Below are 16,801 nucleotides of genomic sequence, written 5' to 3'. Positions count from 1 at the left end.
TCTCTCTCCCTCTCCTTTCTCTCTCTCTCTCCTTTCTCTCTCTCTCTCCCTCTCCTTTCTCTCTCTCTCTCCCTCTCCTTTCTCTCTCTCTCTCCCTCTCCTTTCTCTCTCTCTCCCTCTCCTTTCTCTCTCTCTCTCCCTCTCCTTTCTCTCTCTCTCTCCCTCTCCTTTCTCTCTCTCTCTCCCTCTCCTTTCTCTCTCTCTCTCTCCCTCTCCTTTCTCTCTCTCTCTCGCCCTCTCCTTTCTCTCTCTCTCTCTCCCTCTCCTTTCTCTCTCTCTCTCGCCCTCTCCTTTCTCTCTCTCTCTCGCCCTCTCCTTTCTCTCATTCCGTTCCTTCAGTAGGGGTAAGGAGACCAGAACTGTTCTCAGTACTAACACACCGTACAGCTGGAGCAAGACTTCCCAACCTTTATACTCCATTCCGCTCCTCCTTGCGATAAAGGATGATATTGCCATTTGCCTTCCCAAACACTTCCTGTATCTGCACGATGACCACTTGTGATTCATGCACCGGGACGCCCAGATCCCTCTGTACCACAGACAGCCTGATGTTCCGATTTTATAGCCTTCCTGCCAAAGTGCACACCCTTGCATTTTTCCACATGACACTCCACCTCTCTGTTTTTAGCCTTGCGTCCTCCTTGGAGCAGAGCAGGTTCAGAGGAGGGGATTGCTGGGAACTATGCCAGGGATGTGTGATAGTCCTTTATGAAGCGCTGTGCCAGACGCTGTCTAATTGAACCTGTTTTAACTCGGTCTTGTCTGCCGCCTCCTTTGTTGACAGCTCTGTGAGAATCTGGAACTGGAGAAGTGCCAGCTGAGGGATGAGATCAAGGAATCCAAGGTGCGCGAGAGCCAGCAGCTCCAGGATTGTACCGAGCTCGAGGAGGAGAACATCGCTCTGCAGAAACTGGTCTCCACACTCCGGGAGAACCAGGTACGGCGGACAGGTTAACACCAGAAACAGGCCATTCGGCCCCTCAGCTTCGTGCCCGTGCTTCTGCCCCTGCCTCTTGGCCAATCAAGATTAATCCAGGCCAGTTGTGCGCTCGTCTCAAAACTCACTCTCTGTATGCCACCTCTCGCTTTTTCTCACCATGTCTCTCCCTGTTGCTCTCAGCCCCTCTCTCTCTCTCTCTCTCTCTCTCATCACTCCCATTCTTCCCCTCTCTCTGCCTGTCGACACTGACCCTCTGACGGCGCGGGCCCTCCCTTAGCACAGACCCTCCCCACAGAGCGGCGCTCCCTCTGCACTGACCCTCCGACAGTGCGGTGCTCCCTCAGCACTGACCCTCCGACGGTGCGGCGCTCCCTCAGCACTGACCCTCCCACAGTGCGGCGCTCCCTCAGCACTGACCCTCCGACAGTGTGGCGCTCCCTCTGCACTGACCCTCCCCTCTGCACTGACCCTCCCCACAGTGCGGGCGCTCCCTCTGCACTGACCCTCCCCACAGTGCGGGCGCTCCCTCTGCACTGACCCTCCCCACAGTGCGGGCGCTCCCTCTGCACTGACCCTCCCCACAGTGCGGGCGCTCCCTCTGCACTGACCCTCCCCACAGTGCGGGCGCTCCCTCTGCACTGACCCTCCCCACAGTGCGGGCGCTCCCTCTGCACTGACCCTCCCCACAGTGCGGGCGCTCCCTCTGCACTGACCCTCCCCACAGTGCGGGCGCTCCCTCTGCACTGACCCACCCCACAGTGCGGCGCTCCCTCAGCACTGACCCTCCCACAGTGCGGCGCTCCCTCAGCACTGACCCTCCCACAGTGCGGCGCTCCCTCTGCACTGACCCTCCCCACAGTGCGGCGCTCCCTCTGCACTGACCCTCCCCACAGTGCGGCGCTCCCTCTGCACTGACCCTCCCCACAGTGCGGCGCTCCCTCTGCACTGACCCTCCCACAGTGCGGCGCTCCCTCTGCACTGACCCTCCCCACAGTGCGGCGCTCCCTCTGCACTGACCCTCCCCACAGTGCGGGCGCTCCCTCTGCACTGACCCTCCCCACAGTGCGGGCGCTCCCTCTGCACTGACCCTCCCCACAGTGCGGGCGCTCCCTCTGCACTGACCCTCCCCACAGTGCGGGCGCTCCCTCTGCACTGACCCTCCCCACAGTGCGGGCGCTCCCTCAGCACTGACCCTCCCCACAGTGCGGCGCTCCCTCAGCACTGACCCTCCCACAGTGCGGCGCTCCCTCAGCACTGACCCTCCCACAGTGCGGCGCTCCCTCTGCACTGACCCTCCCCACAGTGCGGGCGCTCCCTCAGCACTGACCCTCGGACGGTGCGGGCGCTCCCTCTGCACTGACCCTCCCACAGTGCGGTGCTCCCTCAGCACTGACCCTCCCACAGTGCGGCGCTCCCTCCGCACTGACCCTCCCCTCTGCACTGACCCTCCCCACAGTGCGGGCGCTCCCTCTGCACTGACCCTCCCCACAGTGCGGGCGCTCCCTCTGCACTGACCCTCCCCACAGTGCGGGCGCTCCCTCTGCACTGACCCTCCCCACAGTGCGGGCGCTCCCTCTGCACTGACCCTCCCCACAGTGCGGGCGCTCCCTCTGCACTGACCCTCCCCACAGTGCGGGCGCTCCCTCTGCACTGACCCTCCCCACAGTGCGGCGCTCCCTCAGCACTGACCCTCCCACAGTGCGGCGCTCCCTCAGCACTGACCCTCCCACAGTGCGGCGCTCCCTCTGCACTGACCCTCGGACGGCGCGGGCGCTCCCTCTGCACTGACCCTCAGACGGCGCGGCCGCTCCCTCTGCACTGACCCTCGGACGGCGCGGGCGCTCCAGGACACGGGTTTAAGTTGAGGTGAGGAGAGACGGTATCAGAGCTCTGCTCCCTGAGCCTGAGATTGGGGATTGAGTTGATGCTGTTTGTCCCTCCCTCTCTCAGGTGGAGTTTGAAGGGTTGAAACATGAGATGAAGCAGCGTGAGGAAGACATTGAGATCCTGCACAGCCAGCTGGAGGAGGCCAATCGCCTGCGGAACATTGTCGAGCGGCAGCTGGAGGAGGCCCTGGAGACGGTGCGGACTGAGCGCGAGCAGAAGAACGTCCTGCGCAAGGAGCTCTCGACCTACGCCAACTCCAGCGGCTCGCTCTGCAACCTGCACGCCAACTTCGAGGAACTGCGGCTGGACGACAGCGCCGGCCAGGACGAGCTGGACAGCGGCTACCAGCAGGGCTCCTCCAGCCAGCTGAACGGAGAGATCCGGGTGTCCACCCCTCGGGCTGGCCAGGCCTTCCGGCCGGCTCCCGGCCTCGTCTCCGACCTCTTCAGCGAGCTCAGCCTCTCCGAGATGCAGAAGCTGAAACAGCAACTTGTCCAGGTACTGGTGCCGAGTGGGGGAAGGGGAGGGGGGCTGCCGTGACAGCGGGGGGGGGGGCGCTCGCTGTCTGCTGGGTCATCATTCATCGCCCATTGTTATGAAGTGGAGGTAAATCCTCCCCCCCCACCCCCCGAGAAAATAACATCTAACCACTCAAAGATGACCTCACCTCATAACCTGTCAAAGTGAGTGTGAAGCGGTACGATCTGCGCCTCAGTAACTTGTCGTGGTTAAATCAAAATAACTCCCTGTCACTCTCTCAAAAGTCAACAAGTAACTATTTATTTTATGTAACAGTGAACAGATTAACTAAACTATTAACAATCCCAATAAAACATTATTCCAATGGAATGCTGTTTAGATAAATTCAATTCCCATTCCCACTTCTTAACACAAAAAATAGAATTTTAGTCACTCTAAATTCTAACCTAGTTTGACGTCTTCTTCCGGAACCTTCTAGGCCTTCTCTGTTGATTCTTCTTTCATCTTTGCTATCTCGACGAGGCTTTGAGCTGGTAGCTATGAGCTGGGGCAGTTGCTCTCTCCTTTTGTCCCACTGCCCCCTTCCTTTTATACCTGTGATGACAAATCCATATCCCCCACAATAGGATTGGTCCCAGGTTACCAAAACCATCAAATTTAAATCTAATAGGTTGCTGGTATCCAAGTTTCTGATTTAAATTGATAGGCTGAATTAAAATAAAATCCAAATGCCTTGTCTTGCCAACACTGCTGCCTTGCCTTCCGTTTCACTTTGGGTACTCTATCTGCACTTGCATTTTTCAAAAGAAAACATCACCTTTTTTTAAAGGGATAGTGCAGTACTTCCACCCCTGAGAACTATTCTAACATTCTGCTCAACTTCTCACCCCCCATCCCTAATTGTCCCCCGTGAGAAGGGGGTGGGTGAGCCCCCATCTTGAACCCGCTGCAGTCCCGTGTGGTGTAGGTACACCCACAGCGCTGTTAGGGAGGGAGTTCCAGGATTTTGACCCCAGCCACAGGGCCTGAGCCTCTCTGGCTGTTCCCATCCCTAACTGCCCTCCATTTCAGAGGGCATTCGGGAGTCGACCCCATTGCTGGGGATCTGTGGAGTCGCGTGTAGGCCAGACCGGGGTAAGAGCGACAGATTTCTTTTCCCCTGAAGGAGACATTGGTGAACCGGGTGGGGTTTTTTTTTGAACGACAATCGACAGTGGTTTCGTGGTCATGTTAGACTTTTAATTCCAGATTTTGTTTGGTGGATTGGCCTTGCTAAATTGGTGTCCAAAGATGTGCAGGTGAGGGGGATAGAACATAGAACAGTACAGCACAGAACAGGCCCTTCGGCCCACGATGTTGTGCCGAGCTTTATCTGAAACCAAGATCAAGCTATCCCACTCCCTATCATCCTGGTGTGCTCCATGTGCCTATCCAATAACCGCTTAAATGTTCCTAAAGTGTCTGACTCCACTATCACTGCAGGCAGTCCATTCCACACCCCAACCACTCTCTGCGTAAAGAACCTACCTCTGATATCCTTCCTGTATCTCCCACCATGAACCCTATAGTTATGCCCCCTTGTAATAGCTCCATCCACCCGAGGAAATAGTCTTTGAACGTTCACTCTATCTATCCCCTTCATCATTTTATAAACCTCTATTAAGTCTCCCCTCAGCCTCCTCCGCTCCAGAGAGAACAGCCCTAGCTCCCTCAACCTTTCCTCATAAGACCTACCCTCCAAACCAGGCAGCATCCTGGTAAATCTCCTCTGCACTCTTTCCAGCGCTTCCACATCCTTCTTATAGTGAGCTGACCAGAACTGCACACAATATTCCAAATGTGGTCTCACCAAGGTCCTGTACAGTTGCAGCATAACCCCACGGCTCTTAAACTCCAACCCCCTGTTAATAAAAGCTAACACACTATAGGCCTTCTTCACAGCTCTATCCACTTGAGTGGCAACCTTTAGAGATCTGTGGATATGAATCCCAAGATCTCTCTGTTCCTCCACAGTCTTCAGAACCCTACCTTTGACCCTGTAATCCACATTTAAATTAGTCCTACCAAAATGAATCACCTCACATTTATCAGGGTTAAACTCCATTTGCCATTTTTCAGCCCAGCTTTGCATCCTATCTATGTCTCTTTGCAGCCTACAACAGCCCTCCACCTCATCCACTACTCCACCAATCTTGGTGTCATCAGCAAATTTACTGATCCACCCTTCAGCCCCCTCCTCTAAGTCATTAATAAAAACCACAAAGAGCAGAGGACCAAGCACTGATCCCTGCGGCACTCCACTAGCAACCTGCCTCCAATCCGAAAATGTTCCATCCACCACCACCCTCTGTCTTCGATCAGACAGCCAGTTACCTATCCAATCAGCCAACTTTCCCTCTATCCCACACCTCCTCACTTTCATCATAAGCCGACCATGGGGGACCTTATCAAACGCCTTACTAAAATCCATGTATATGACATCAACTGCCCTACCTTCATCAACACACTTAGTTACCTCCTCAAAAAATTCTATCAAATTTGTGAGGCACGACTTGCCCTTCACGAATCCGTGCTGACTATCCCAGATTAATCCGCATCTTTCTAAATGGTCGTAAATCCCATCTCTAAGGACCTTTTCCATCAATTTACCAACCACCGAAGTAAGACTAACCGGTCTATAATTACCAGGGTCATTTCTATTCCCTTTCTTAAACAGAGGAACAACATTCGCCATTCTCCAGTCCTCTGGCACCATCCCCGTGGACAGCGAGGACCCAAAGATCAAAGCCAAAGGCTCTGCAATCTCATCCCTTGCCTCCCAAAGAATCCTAGGATATATTTCATCAGGCCCAGGGGACTTATCGACCTTCAGTTTATTCAAAACTGCCAGGACATCCTCCCTCCGAACATCTATTTCCTCCAGCCTATTAGCCTGTAACACCTTCTCTTCCTCAAAAACATGGCCCCTCTCCTTGGTGAACACTGAAGAAAAGTATTCATTCATCACCTCGCCTATCTCTACTGACTCCATACACAAGTTCCCACTACTGTCCTTGACCGGCCCTAACCTCACCCTGGTCATTCTTTTATTCCTCACATAAGAGTAAAAAGCCTTGGGGTTTTCCTTGATCCGACCCGCCAAGGACTTCTCGTGTCCCCTCCTAGCTCTCCTAAGCCCCTTTTTCAGCTCATTCCTTGCTAACTTGTAACCCTCAATCGAGCCATCTGAACTTTGTTTCCTTATCCCTACATAAGCTTCCCTCTTCCTTTTCACAAGACATTCCACCTCTTTCGTGAACCATGGTTCCCTCACTCGGCCATTTCCTCCCTGCCTGACAGGGACATACCTATCAAGGACACCCAGTATTTGTTCCTTGAAAAAGTTCCACTTTTCATTAGTTCCTTTCTCTGACAGTTTCTGTTCCCAACTTATGCCCCCTAATTCTTCCCTAATCGCATCATAATTACCTCTCCCCCAATTGTAAACCTTGCCCTGCCGTACGGCCCTATCCCTCTCCATTGCAATAACAAAAGACACCGAATTGTGGTCACTATCTCCAAAGTGCTCTCCCACAACCAAAATCTAACACTTGGCCCGGTTCATTTCCCAGTACCAAATCCAATGTGGCCTCACCTCTTGTCGGCCTATCCACATATTGTGTCAGGAAACCCTCCTGCACACACTGCACAAAACTGCCCCATCCGAACTATTTGACCTACAAAGGTTCCAATCAATATTTGGAAAGTTAAAGATAGGACATTGGATGGGCTCTGTCGGGGAGTCGGTACAGACTCGATGGAGCAAATGGCCGCCTCCTGCACTGTGGGGGGGGATTCTGTGACTAACCCTGGGGTGTTTGGGTCATTAGTCCAGTGACAATGCCACCGCCTCCCCGCTCGTGTTATCTTGCATATTAAAGCTGCCTTGCCGAATGTGCCTTTTAAGATCCAGGTACACAAACTCTCCAGGGTTTCTGCGCTTTGCCATTGCAGGCGAGAATCGGGGTCTCGGGATGAGAAGGTCACCACTTTGGACTGAGATGTGGAGAAATCTCTTCGAGGGTCTTCGGAATCCTCGCCTGCCCTGAGACCGAGCCAGTGTATTCGAGACAGGAGATGGCGAGATATTTTCTGGACACTGAGGGGGGGATCGAGGGCCGAAGCTCCTTCGAAAGAGACAGAGAGAGTGAGACACAGACAGAGAGACACAGTGTGGGGTTGCGCTCCTTACCTGCTTATTGGCCTTCAGGACAGTGCGCAGTGTGGGGGATCAGCTGAGTGGCTGGAAAGGGGCCGAATGGCCTCTACGTTCGAACAAAGTGGAGGGGAGGGGAATGAGGGGAGGGGGGGAATGGTTTGAAGTGACGTGTGTGTGTGTCTGTGCTTCCCCCAGGCAGAGCGGGAGAAGGCGTCCCTGCTGACCAGTGTCCAGGAGCTGCAGAGGCGGCTGGAGGCTCACTGCCGAGGGGCGGCCGTGGAGGGGGAAGTGTCGGCTGGCCTGGAGGCTCAGTACCAGGAAGCGTTGGCAGCGATTGGGCAGCTGAAGACGGAGCTGCAGGAGCTGCAGGCCCGGTACCTGGCGTGTGAGGGGCGGCAGCTGGAGGAGCGAGAGCTCTGGAAGCAGGAATCCCAGGAGCTGACGGAGAACATTGAGCTGCACGCCCGCTGCAGCCAGGAGGACCAGGAGTGCATCGTGCGGCTCCAGAAGGAGCTGCGAGCCGTGGCCAAGATGGCGTCGGACTCGCAGGGCGGCCTGAGCCGTGCCCACGACGAGCTGGCGGCGCTGAGCGAGGAGCTGGCCGGCCTCTACCACCACGTCTGTCTGTGCAACAACGTCACGCCCAACCGGGTGACGCTGGACTTTGTCAAGGGGTCCCGGGGCCGGCCGGGGCCCCCCCTTCGCCGCCGGCGCTCCTCCGACCTCTTCGGCAGGCCTACCACCGAGCCCGACAGCGGCGGCAGCAGCGGGGGAGACCTGTCGCCGCGCTCGCTCCCTTCCTCCCCCGTCCCCGAGGCTGCGGACGGCCAGCGGGAACCCCTCAACATCCTGAACCTGAGCGCGGTGATCCGCAGTCAGATCAAACACCTGCAGGCCGTGGTGGAGGTCTCCCGGCAGAGGGCGGCTCTGCAACTCCTCTCCCCGGGCGCCGAGAAGGACAAGGAGGCACTGATCGAGGAGGTACTGAAACTCAAATCGCTGCTCAGCACCAAGCGGGAGCAGATAGCCACGCTGCGTACCGTCCTGAAGGCCAATAAACAGGTAAGGAGGGTCTCCCCGCACTGCGCCTCTCTCGGTTGCTGTGTCTGTGTCTCTATCCACCTCTGCCATGCTCCTATCTGTTTTGTATCGCTCCGGTGAAGCAACACTCTGCTTCTGTTATTCGTCCTGCCAAACTGGATAAGCGCACGTTTCTCCCACATTACACTCCTCCCGCCAATCCTTTGGCCATCCCTTATCCAGTCGACATCCCTTTTACAGACCCTTTGTATCCTCCTCACAACTTTCTGGACTGGCGGACTTGCGGATAGCGATGAGCATTGTCGGGCAATACAGCAGGATATAGATAGGCTGGAAAATTGGGCGGAGAGGTGGCAGATGGAGTTTAATCCGGATAAATGCGAAGTGATGCATTTTGGAAGAAATAATGTAGAGAGGAGTTATACAATAAATGGCAGAGTCATCAGGAGTATAGAAACACAGAGGGACCTAGGTGTGCAAGTCCACAAATCCTTGAAGGTGGCAACACAGGTGGAGAAGGTGGTGAAGAAGGCATATGGTATGCTTGCCTTTATAGGACGGGGTATAGAGTATAAAAGCTGGAATCTGATGATGCAGCTGTATAGAACGCTGGTTAGGCCACATTTGGAGTACTGCGTCCAGTTCTGGTCGCCGCACTACCAGAAGGACGTGGAGGCATTAGAGAGAGTGCAGAGAAGGTTTACCAGGATGTTGCCTGGTATGGAGGGTCTTAGCTATGCGGAGAGATTGGGTAAACTGGGGTTGTTCTCCGTGGAAAGACGGAGAATCAGGGGAGATCTAATAGAGGTATACAAGATTATGAAGGGGATAGATAGGGTGAACGGTGGGAAGCTTTTTCCCAGATTAGAAGTGACGTTCACGAGGGGTCACGGGCTCAAGCTGAGAGGGGCGAAGTATAACTCAGATATCAGAGGGATGTTTTTTACACAGAGGGTGGTGGGGGCCTGGAATGCGCTCCCAATTAGGGTGGTGGAGGCAGACACGCTGACATCGTTTAAGACTTACCTGGATAGTCACATGAGCAGCCTGGGAATGGAGGGATACAAACGATTGGTCTAGTTGGACCAAGGAGCGGCACAGGCTTGGAGGGCCGAAGGGCCTGTTTCCTGTGCTGTACTGTTCTTTGTTCTTCTTTCCCAACCATCAGTATATTGTCAGCAAATCTGACTGCAGTACAGCCGCTCCCTTTGTCCCAGTCATCAATATAGATGGTGAATGTTGAGGCCTCCGCCCTGACCCCTCCGACACTCATCAGGTCACTGTTTGCCCACCCGAAAATGTCCCGTTTTCCCGGACTCTCTGCTTCCTGTTAGTTGGTCGGCAATCATCTATCCGTGCAAATATCTTCACCCCATCACCCTGAGCTCTCATCTTGTGCCTTTTATGTGGCACCTTGTTGAATACCCTTTGAAAATCCAAATACACCACATCTACTGGTTCCCCTCTATCCACCCTCTTGGTTACGTCCTCAAAGGATAAATTAGCCAGACGCTATTTGCCTTTCACGACACCATGTTGACTCTGCCCTGTCACACTGCCTTGCAGAGAGTAATAATTGGCTGCAGGATTGGACCTAGCCTGATGTGCAAACCCATACCGGAAATGTGGGTACAGGAGCCTCGTGGTTACATTACTGAGCCAGTAACCCAGAGTCCTGGCTCAATGATGGGAGAGAGTTTGGAAAACACCCCACGCAGCAGCTGACAGGGTATTTACATCTGATTGGTTAAGTAGCTCGGTGACGAGCCTCCAAAATGGTGCCACCTGCTTGGCACGTGCCTGGTAGGTGTGGGAAATCTGCCACCTTCACCCTAGGTTTGGCCCACATGTGGCTCCTGTCATGTGGGCGACTCCTTAACCTGCCCTCCGCAGTGGCCCAAGAGAGATGCTCATTCACGCAACAAGAATCATAAAATTCAAGAGAATCAGAGAATTCCTGCAGTGCAGAAAAGGCCATTCGGTCCATCGAGTCTGTACCGACTCTCCCAAAAGGGCATCTTTCCCAGGCCCAATCCCCTACCCTAACCTTGTACGCTAAGGGACAATTGACCATGGCCAATCCACCTAACCTGCACATCTTGGGACAACTTAGCATGGCCAATCCACCAAACCTGCACATCTTGGGTCAACTTACCAGGCCAATCCACCTAACCTGCACATCTTGGGACAATCTAGCATGGCCAATCCACCAAACCTGCACATCTTGGGACAACTTACCAGGCCAATCCACCTAACCTGCACATCTTGGGACAATCTAGCATGGCCAATCCACCTAACCTGCACATCTTGGGACAATCTAGCATGGCCAATCCACCAAACCTGCACATCTTGGGACAATCTAGCATGGCCAATCCACCAAACCTGCACATCTTGGGACAATCTAGCATGGCCAATCCACCAAACCTGCACATCTTGGGACAATCTAGCATGGCCAATCCACCTAACCTGCACATCTTGGGACAATCTAGCATGGCCAATCCACCTAACCTGCACATCTTGGGACAACTTACCAGGCCAATCCACCTAACCTGCACATCTTGGGACAATCTAGCATGGCCAATCCACCTAACCTGCACATCTTGGGAGAACTTACCAGGCCAATCCACCTAACCTGCACATCTTGGGACAATCTAGCATGGCCAATCCACCGAACCAGCACATCTTTGGAGTGTGGGAGGGGACCCGTGCAGACTCCACACAGCCAATGACCCGAGGAAGGAATGGAACCCAGGTCCCTGGCGCTGTGAGGCAACAGTGCTTGCCAAGGTGGTTCAGAGGAGTGGGGGCTTACCCACCACCTTCTCAAGCGGCAGTCGTGGGGTGGGGGGCCAAATGCTGAGCCTTGCCCACGATGCTCGGGCCTCGTGAATGAATGAGCCCCACCGGCCTCTGGTGGCCATGGAGACCTGGATTCTTGTTCAGTGTGAACCGGGACGGGTTGTGCTGTGTGGTCGGAAGGAAGTAACAGCGATGTACTTTTCCCCCCTCCCCATTCCCTGCGACCCTCCCCTTCCTCAGACTGCGGAAGTGGCTCTGTCGAACCTGAAAAGCAAGTACGACAATGAGAAGTGCCTGGTATCCGACACCATGGTGAAGCTGAGGAACGAGCTGAAGGCACTGAAGGAGGACGCTGCCACCTTCTCCTCTCTCCGCTCCATGTTCGCCAGCAGGTTAGTCTGCCCACCCCAACCCCGCCACCTTCCCGTCTCCGGTGGAGAGAGACTGGGATCGTTCTCCTCGGAGCAGAGAAGGTCAAAGGGGAGGGGATTTAAATCGAGTCGTTCAAATAAATCACGAGGGGGGGCGAGTGTTGATCGACTTTGCAGGGAGCTGGGAGCGTGGGACTAATAGCTCTTGGGCTAGCACAAGCATAGTGGGCTGAATAGCCTCCTTCTGTGCCTCCACTGCTGTGCAATTCCAAGCTCGTTAGTGTCCTTTCCTCTTTATTCCTCCTTGGGGCGTGACCATCCCTAACCTCGGTGGCACAGCGGGTTAGCACTGCTGCCTCACAGCTCCAGGGTCCCGGGTTCGATTCCCGGCTTGGGTCACTGTCTGTGTGGAGTCTGCATGTTCTCCCCATGTCTGCCTGGGTTTCCTCCGGGTGCTCCGGTTCCCTCCCACAGTCTAAAGATGTGTGGATTAGGTGGATTGGCCAAGCTAAATTGCCCCTTTAGTGTCAGGGGGACTAGCTAGAGTGAATAAATGGGGTTATGGGGATAGGGCCTGGGTGGGATTGTGGTCGGTGCCGACTCGATGGGCCAAATGGCCGCCTTCTGCACTGTAGGAATTCTAAGATAATCGCCCTTTGAGAAGGTGGTGGGTGAGCCGCCATCTTGAACCTGCTGCAACCCCGTGTGGTGTAGGTACACCCACAGCGCTGTTAGGGAGGGTAGAGGTGGCGGGTTTGGACGGCGCTGTCGAAGGAGCCTTGGCGAGTCGCTGCGGTGCATCTTGTAGACGGTACACGCTGCTGCCGCTGTGCGTCGGTGGTGGAGGGAGTGAATGTTGAGGGTGGGGGGGTTAGCGTGTCGATCGAGCGGGGGGGGGGTTGCTTTGTCCCCGATGGTGTCGAGCTTCTCGAGTGTTGTCGGAGCCGCGCTCATCCAGGCGAGTGGGAGAGTATTCCATCACACTCCTGACTTGTGCCTTGTAGATGGTGGACAGGCTTTGGGGGGAGTCAGGAGGTGAGTTACTCTCCGCAGGATTCCCAGCCTCTGACCTGCTCTGGGAGCCACAGTATTTATATGGCTGGGTCCAGTTCAGTTTCTGAGGCGGTGCACTGAAGGAATACGCTGACGAGGGAATCAATTAAATTGAATTGATTAATTAAAAATAAAAACCTCGATTTGCAAAGCTCGACTTGCTGTGGGAGAGGCTGAAACTATCTTCGATTGTCGTAAAAGCCCATCTGGTTCACTAGTGCCCTTTTAGGGGAAAAGGAAATCTGCCGTCCTTACCCCGGTCTGGCCTACTTGTGATTCCAGGCCCCCAGACTCTTAACCTCCTCTGAAATGGCCGCCAGCGGCAAACCACGACAGAAGCTCAAACCAGATGGATTGCAGCAGTTCAAGAAGGGAGTACGCCACCTTGGTCTCATTGAGGGCAACTATCAAAATGCAGACCAAATGGTTTCCCCACCCACTCCCCTCCTTATTGGGTACAGGGATGGGGGGGGGGGGGATTGCATGGCAGTTAAATGCTGGTCCCGTCATGTGCCCTATCAAAGGCAAAGTCTGATCTCTTCCCCACCCGCACCCCCAATTCCCTAGTGGGCAGCACTGAGACAGAGAGGGAGTGGAGGAGGTTACAGAGATAGGGAGGGTTGTAGGGGCTTGGGGAAGTTGCAGAGATAGGGAGGGTTGTAGGGGCTGGAGGGGGTTACAGATAGGGAGGGGTGTAGGGGCTGGAGGAGGTTACAAAGATAGGGAGGGTTCTAGGGGCTGGAGGGGGTTACATCGGGAGGGTCGAAGGGGCTGGAGGAAGTTGCAGAGTTAGGGAGGGTTGTTGGGGCTGGAGGAGGTTACAGAGATAGGGAGGGTTGTAGGGGCTGGAGGAGGTAACAGATAGGGAGGGTTGTAGGGGCTGGAGGAGGTAACAGATAAGGGAGGGTTGTTGGGGTTGGAGGAGGTAACAGATAGGGAGGGTTGTTGGGGTTGGAGGAGGTAACAGATAGGGAGGGTTGTAGGGGCTGGAGGAGGTTAGAGATAGGGAGGGTTGTTGGGGTTGGAGGAGGTAACAGATAGGGAGGGTTGTTGGGGTTGGAGGAGGTAACAGATAGGGAGGGTTGTAGGGGCTGGAGGAGGTTAGAGATAGGGAGGGTTGTTGGGGTTGGAGGAGGTTACAGAGATAGGGAGGGTTGGAGGAGGTTACAAAGGTAGATTGAGGATTTGGATTTGAAAGTGGAGGTATTGTGCAGTGGGGGTGGGGGGCATTGCGTTGTGACACAGGGCAGCGGGAGTCGGGTACATTGAACCTCGGAGAATGTTGTCAGCCACATCGACAAGCGTTGTAATCCAGGGCTGATGGGAGCGGCCAGGAGGGCAACACATTCTCGGAGAGCAGTGCTGTTAACGTTCTACCATTGTGTCTCCTCCTCCCCCCACCTTCCCCCCCCGCCCCCTTCCCCAGATGTGATCAGTACGTCACACAGCTGGATGAGATGCAGCGACAGTTGGCGGCGGCGGAGGATGAGAAGAAGACACTGAACTCGTTGCTGCGGATGGCCATCCAGCAGAAGCTGGCTCTGACCCAGCGGCTCGAGGACCAGGACCCCAAACCCGAGCACCCCCGGCACAGCTACAGCCGGACAAAGAGCCACTCCAAGAACAAGTCCCGAGCAGCCCGGACCAGCCAGCAGGTAAGCGGGGACGGTGCCAGCGCGGGGCAGGCTGTGGGGTGGTGGTGGGATTGGGGACACCGTTGGCCCTTCAGAAACCTACCAGCTGCCTGGTGGCCCCATGAACCCGCTGTGATCGGTGACGACTGAACATCATTCTCACGGTGCTTTGTGGGATCTTGCTGTGCGTTCCATGGCTATCCCCCCCATTGGCTGTCGGGGATGCGGGTCATCCTGACCTGGTGAAGGACACTGGGGGAAATGGAAGTCTCTCTGACTCTTAAATTCTTTCCTTTCTTGATCTTTATTTTCACACTCCCCTTCCTCTCTGTAAACTCCCCGACAACCCTCCCTATCTCTGTAACCCCCTCCAGCCCTTACAACCCTCCCTATCTCTGTAACCTCCCCGACAACCCTCCCTATCTCTCTAACCTCCCCGACAACCCTCCCTATCTCTGTAACCCCCCCAACAACCCTCCCTATCTCAGTAACCCCCTCCAGCCCCTACAACCCTCCCTATCTCTGTAACCCCCCAACAACCCTCCCTATCTCTGTAACCTCCCCGACAACCCTCCCTACCTCTGGAACCTCCCCGACAACCCTCCCTATCTCAGTAACCCCCTCCAGCCCCTACAACCCTCCCTATCTCTGTAACCCCCTCCAGCCCCTACAACCCTCCCTATCTCTGTACCCCCTCCAGCCCCTACAACCCTCCCTATCTCTGTAAACTCCCCGACAACCCTCCCTATCTCAGTAACCCCCTCCAGCCCCTACAACCCTCCCTATCTCTGTAACCCCCTCCAGCCCCTACAACCCTCCCTATCTCTGTACCCCCTCCAGCCCCTACAACCCTCCCTATCTCTGTAAACTCCCCGACAACCCTCCCTATCTCAGTAACCCCCTCCAGCCCCTACAACCCTCCCTATCTCTGTAGCCTCCCCGACAACCCTCCCTATCTCTGTAACCCCCTCCAGCCCCGACAACCCTCCCTATCTCTGTAGCCTCCCCGACAACCCTCCCTATCTCAGTAACCCCCTCCAGCCCCGACAACCCTCCCTATCTCTGTAACCCCGTCCAGCCCCGACAACCCTCCCTATTTCTGTAGCCTCCTTCCCCCTGTCTCCTTTCCTCCCTCGTTCTGGGTATCCCCCACCCTGCCCCGTGCGAGCTGGTGATCCCATTCCCCCGCCTCACGCGGCAGCTTCCGTTCGCCCCGCCCATGTCGATGTTTAGTGTGGCTCTCCCCGCTGCCGCCGACGTCTGAGTAATTTTCCCCCTTTGTGTTCTTTTCCAGCAGCAGAATATTTGAGCTGGGGGAAGGGGAGGACCGAGGGAGGTGGCGGGTCAGGCTGGTGGGGGGGGGGGGGGGGGGCGGTTGTGCCTCCAGATCAATCCCCCTGCCTCCCTCCTCCCCTCCCACCCCGAGCGACCCCCCCCACCACCGATGACTTGGAACCGCCGCCATCGCTCAACATCACCTGCAGAACACAGCGGAGGACGGGGCCACGCGTCGCTGCAGGGGGAGTGCCCCGGGGACAGGTGTCAACACAGCGGCCGCCCAGACCTTCCCCACCCCTGACCCTGCCGCCCCCCTGAAAACCTTCTCCTGAAAACTAAAATCCGCACAATCGGCCAAGCGAAGACCCGTGCGGCTCAACCTTTGCGCACATCTTAACTTTCTCTTCTGTTGCCAGGGAGCCGATCGTCTCCTCCCACTTTTCCTGCTCCCGGACGCGTCCGTCAGTATTCCGGGAGTGGGGGGGGGGGTTGCTACAGATACGCCGTGCTGCGCGCAGCTCTCCACCCAGCCGCCGTTCGCCTTCCCCGGCGAGGAGAGAAACGTCTTGGTTTCATCTCTCTTTCCCACTCTCCTCTCCCCTCCACTCACTGCCTCCCCCCACAACTCCCCCAGTCGTGATTAAAACCCGAGGACACCTCCCAACACTCCGGAAAGAAAATAAAACCTCCAGGGACTGCCGATGCTCCAAGCTGATGACGTTTGTTGTTCTTGTTGGGGGTCATTGTGGGGGGGGGGGGACCTCCGCTCTCAGTTAATTGTACGTCGCGGGAGAACAAGTCAGAAAGTCCGCTCGGGGTGTGGGGGAATTAAAATACGGTTTATTTCCAAGGTGGAGTCACCGACTCCCCCACGTCCTCCCCAGCACTCGGATTGAAACTGGGAAACCGGAGCACCCGGGAGGAAACCCATGCGGACACGGGGGGGGGGAGAACTCCGCGCACGCAGTGACCCGAGGCCGGGAAGCGAACCCGGGTCCCTGGCACTGCTCCCTCACAGCGCCAGGGACCCGGGTTCGCTTCCCGGCCTCGGGTCACTGCGTGCGCGGAGTTCTCCCCGTGTCCGCATGGGTTTCCTCCCGGGTGCTCCGGTTTCCTTCCA

At 55.8% G+C, this 16,801-nt stretch overlaps 1 protein-coding gene across 1 annotated transcript in view; it reads left to right on the top strand.

Annotated features, from left to right (window-relative positions):
- The window catches only part of LOC144487255 (protein bicaudal D homolog 2-like), a 47,406-nt gene extending 30,828 nt beyond the window's left edge, over window positions 1–16,578 (top strand). Inside the window, exons 3-8 of the mRNA XM_078205340.1 lie at window positions 785–937; window positions 2,891–3,325; window positions 7,701–8,567; window positions 11,586–11,737; window positions 14,196–14,424; window positions 15,698–16,578. Of these exons, the coding sequence (XP_078061466.1) occupies window positions 785–937; window positions 2,891–3,325; window positions 7,701–8,567; window positions 11,586–11,737; window positions 14,196–14,424; window positions 15,698–15,712 (1,851 nt within the window). The 3' untranslated portion in view covers window positions 15,713–16,578. The remainder of the gene's footprint in view (window positions 1–784; window positions 938–2,890; window positions 3,326–7,700; window positions 8,568–11,585; window positions 11,738–14,195; window positions 14,425–15,697) is intronic.
- The last annotated feature ends 223 nt before the right edge of the window (window positions 16,579–16,801 follow it).

Source organism: Mustelus asterias, unplaced genomic scaffold, assembly GCF_964213995.1.
Source record: "Mustelus asterias unplaced genomic scaffold, sMusAst1.hap1.1 HAP1_SCAFFOLD_677, whole genome shotgun sequence".
Taxonomy (NCBI): Eukaryota; Metazoa; Chordata; class Chondrichthyes; order Carcharhiniformes; family Triakidae; genus Mustelus; species Mustelus asterias.
Note: the sequence above shows the minus strand (reverse complement) of the source record. Positions and strands in the feature narration are given on the sequence as shown.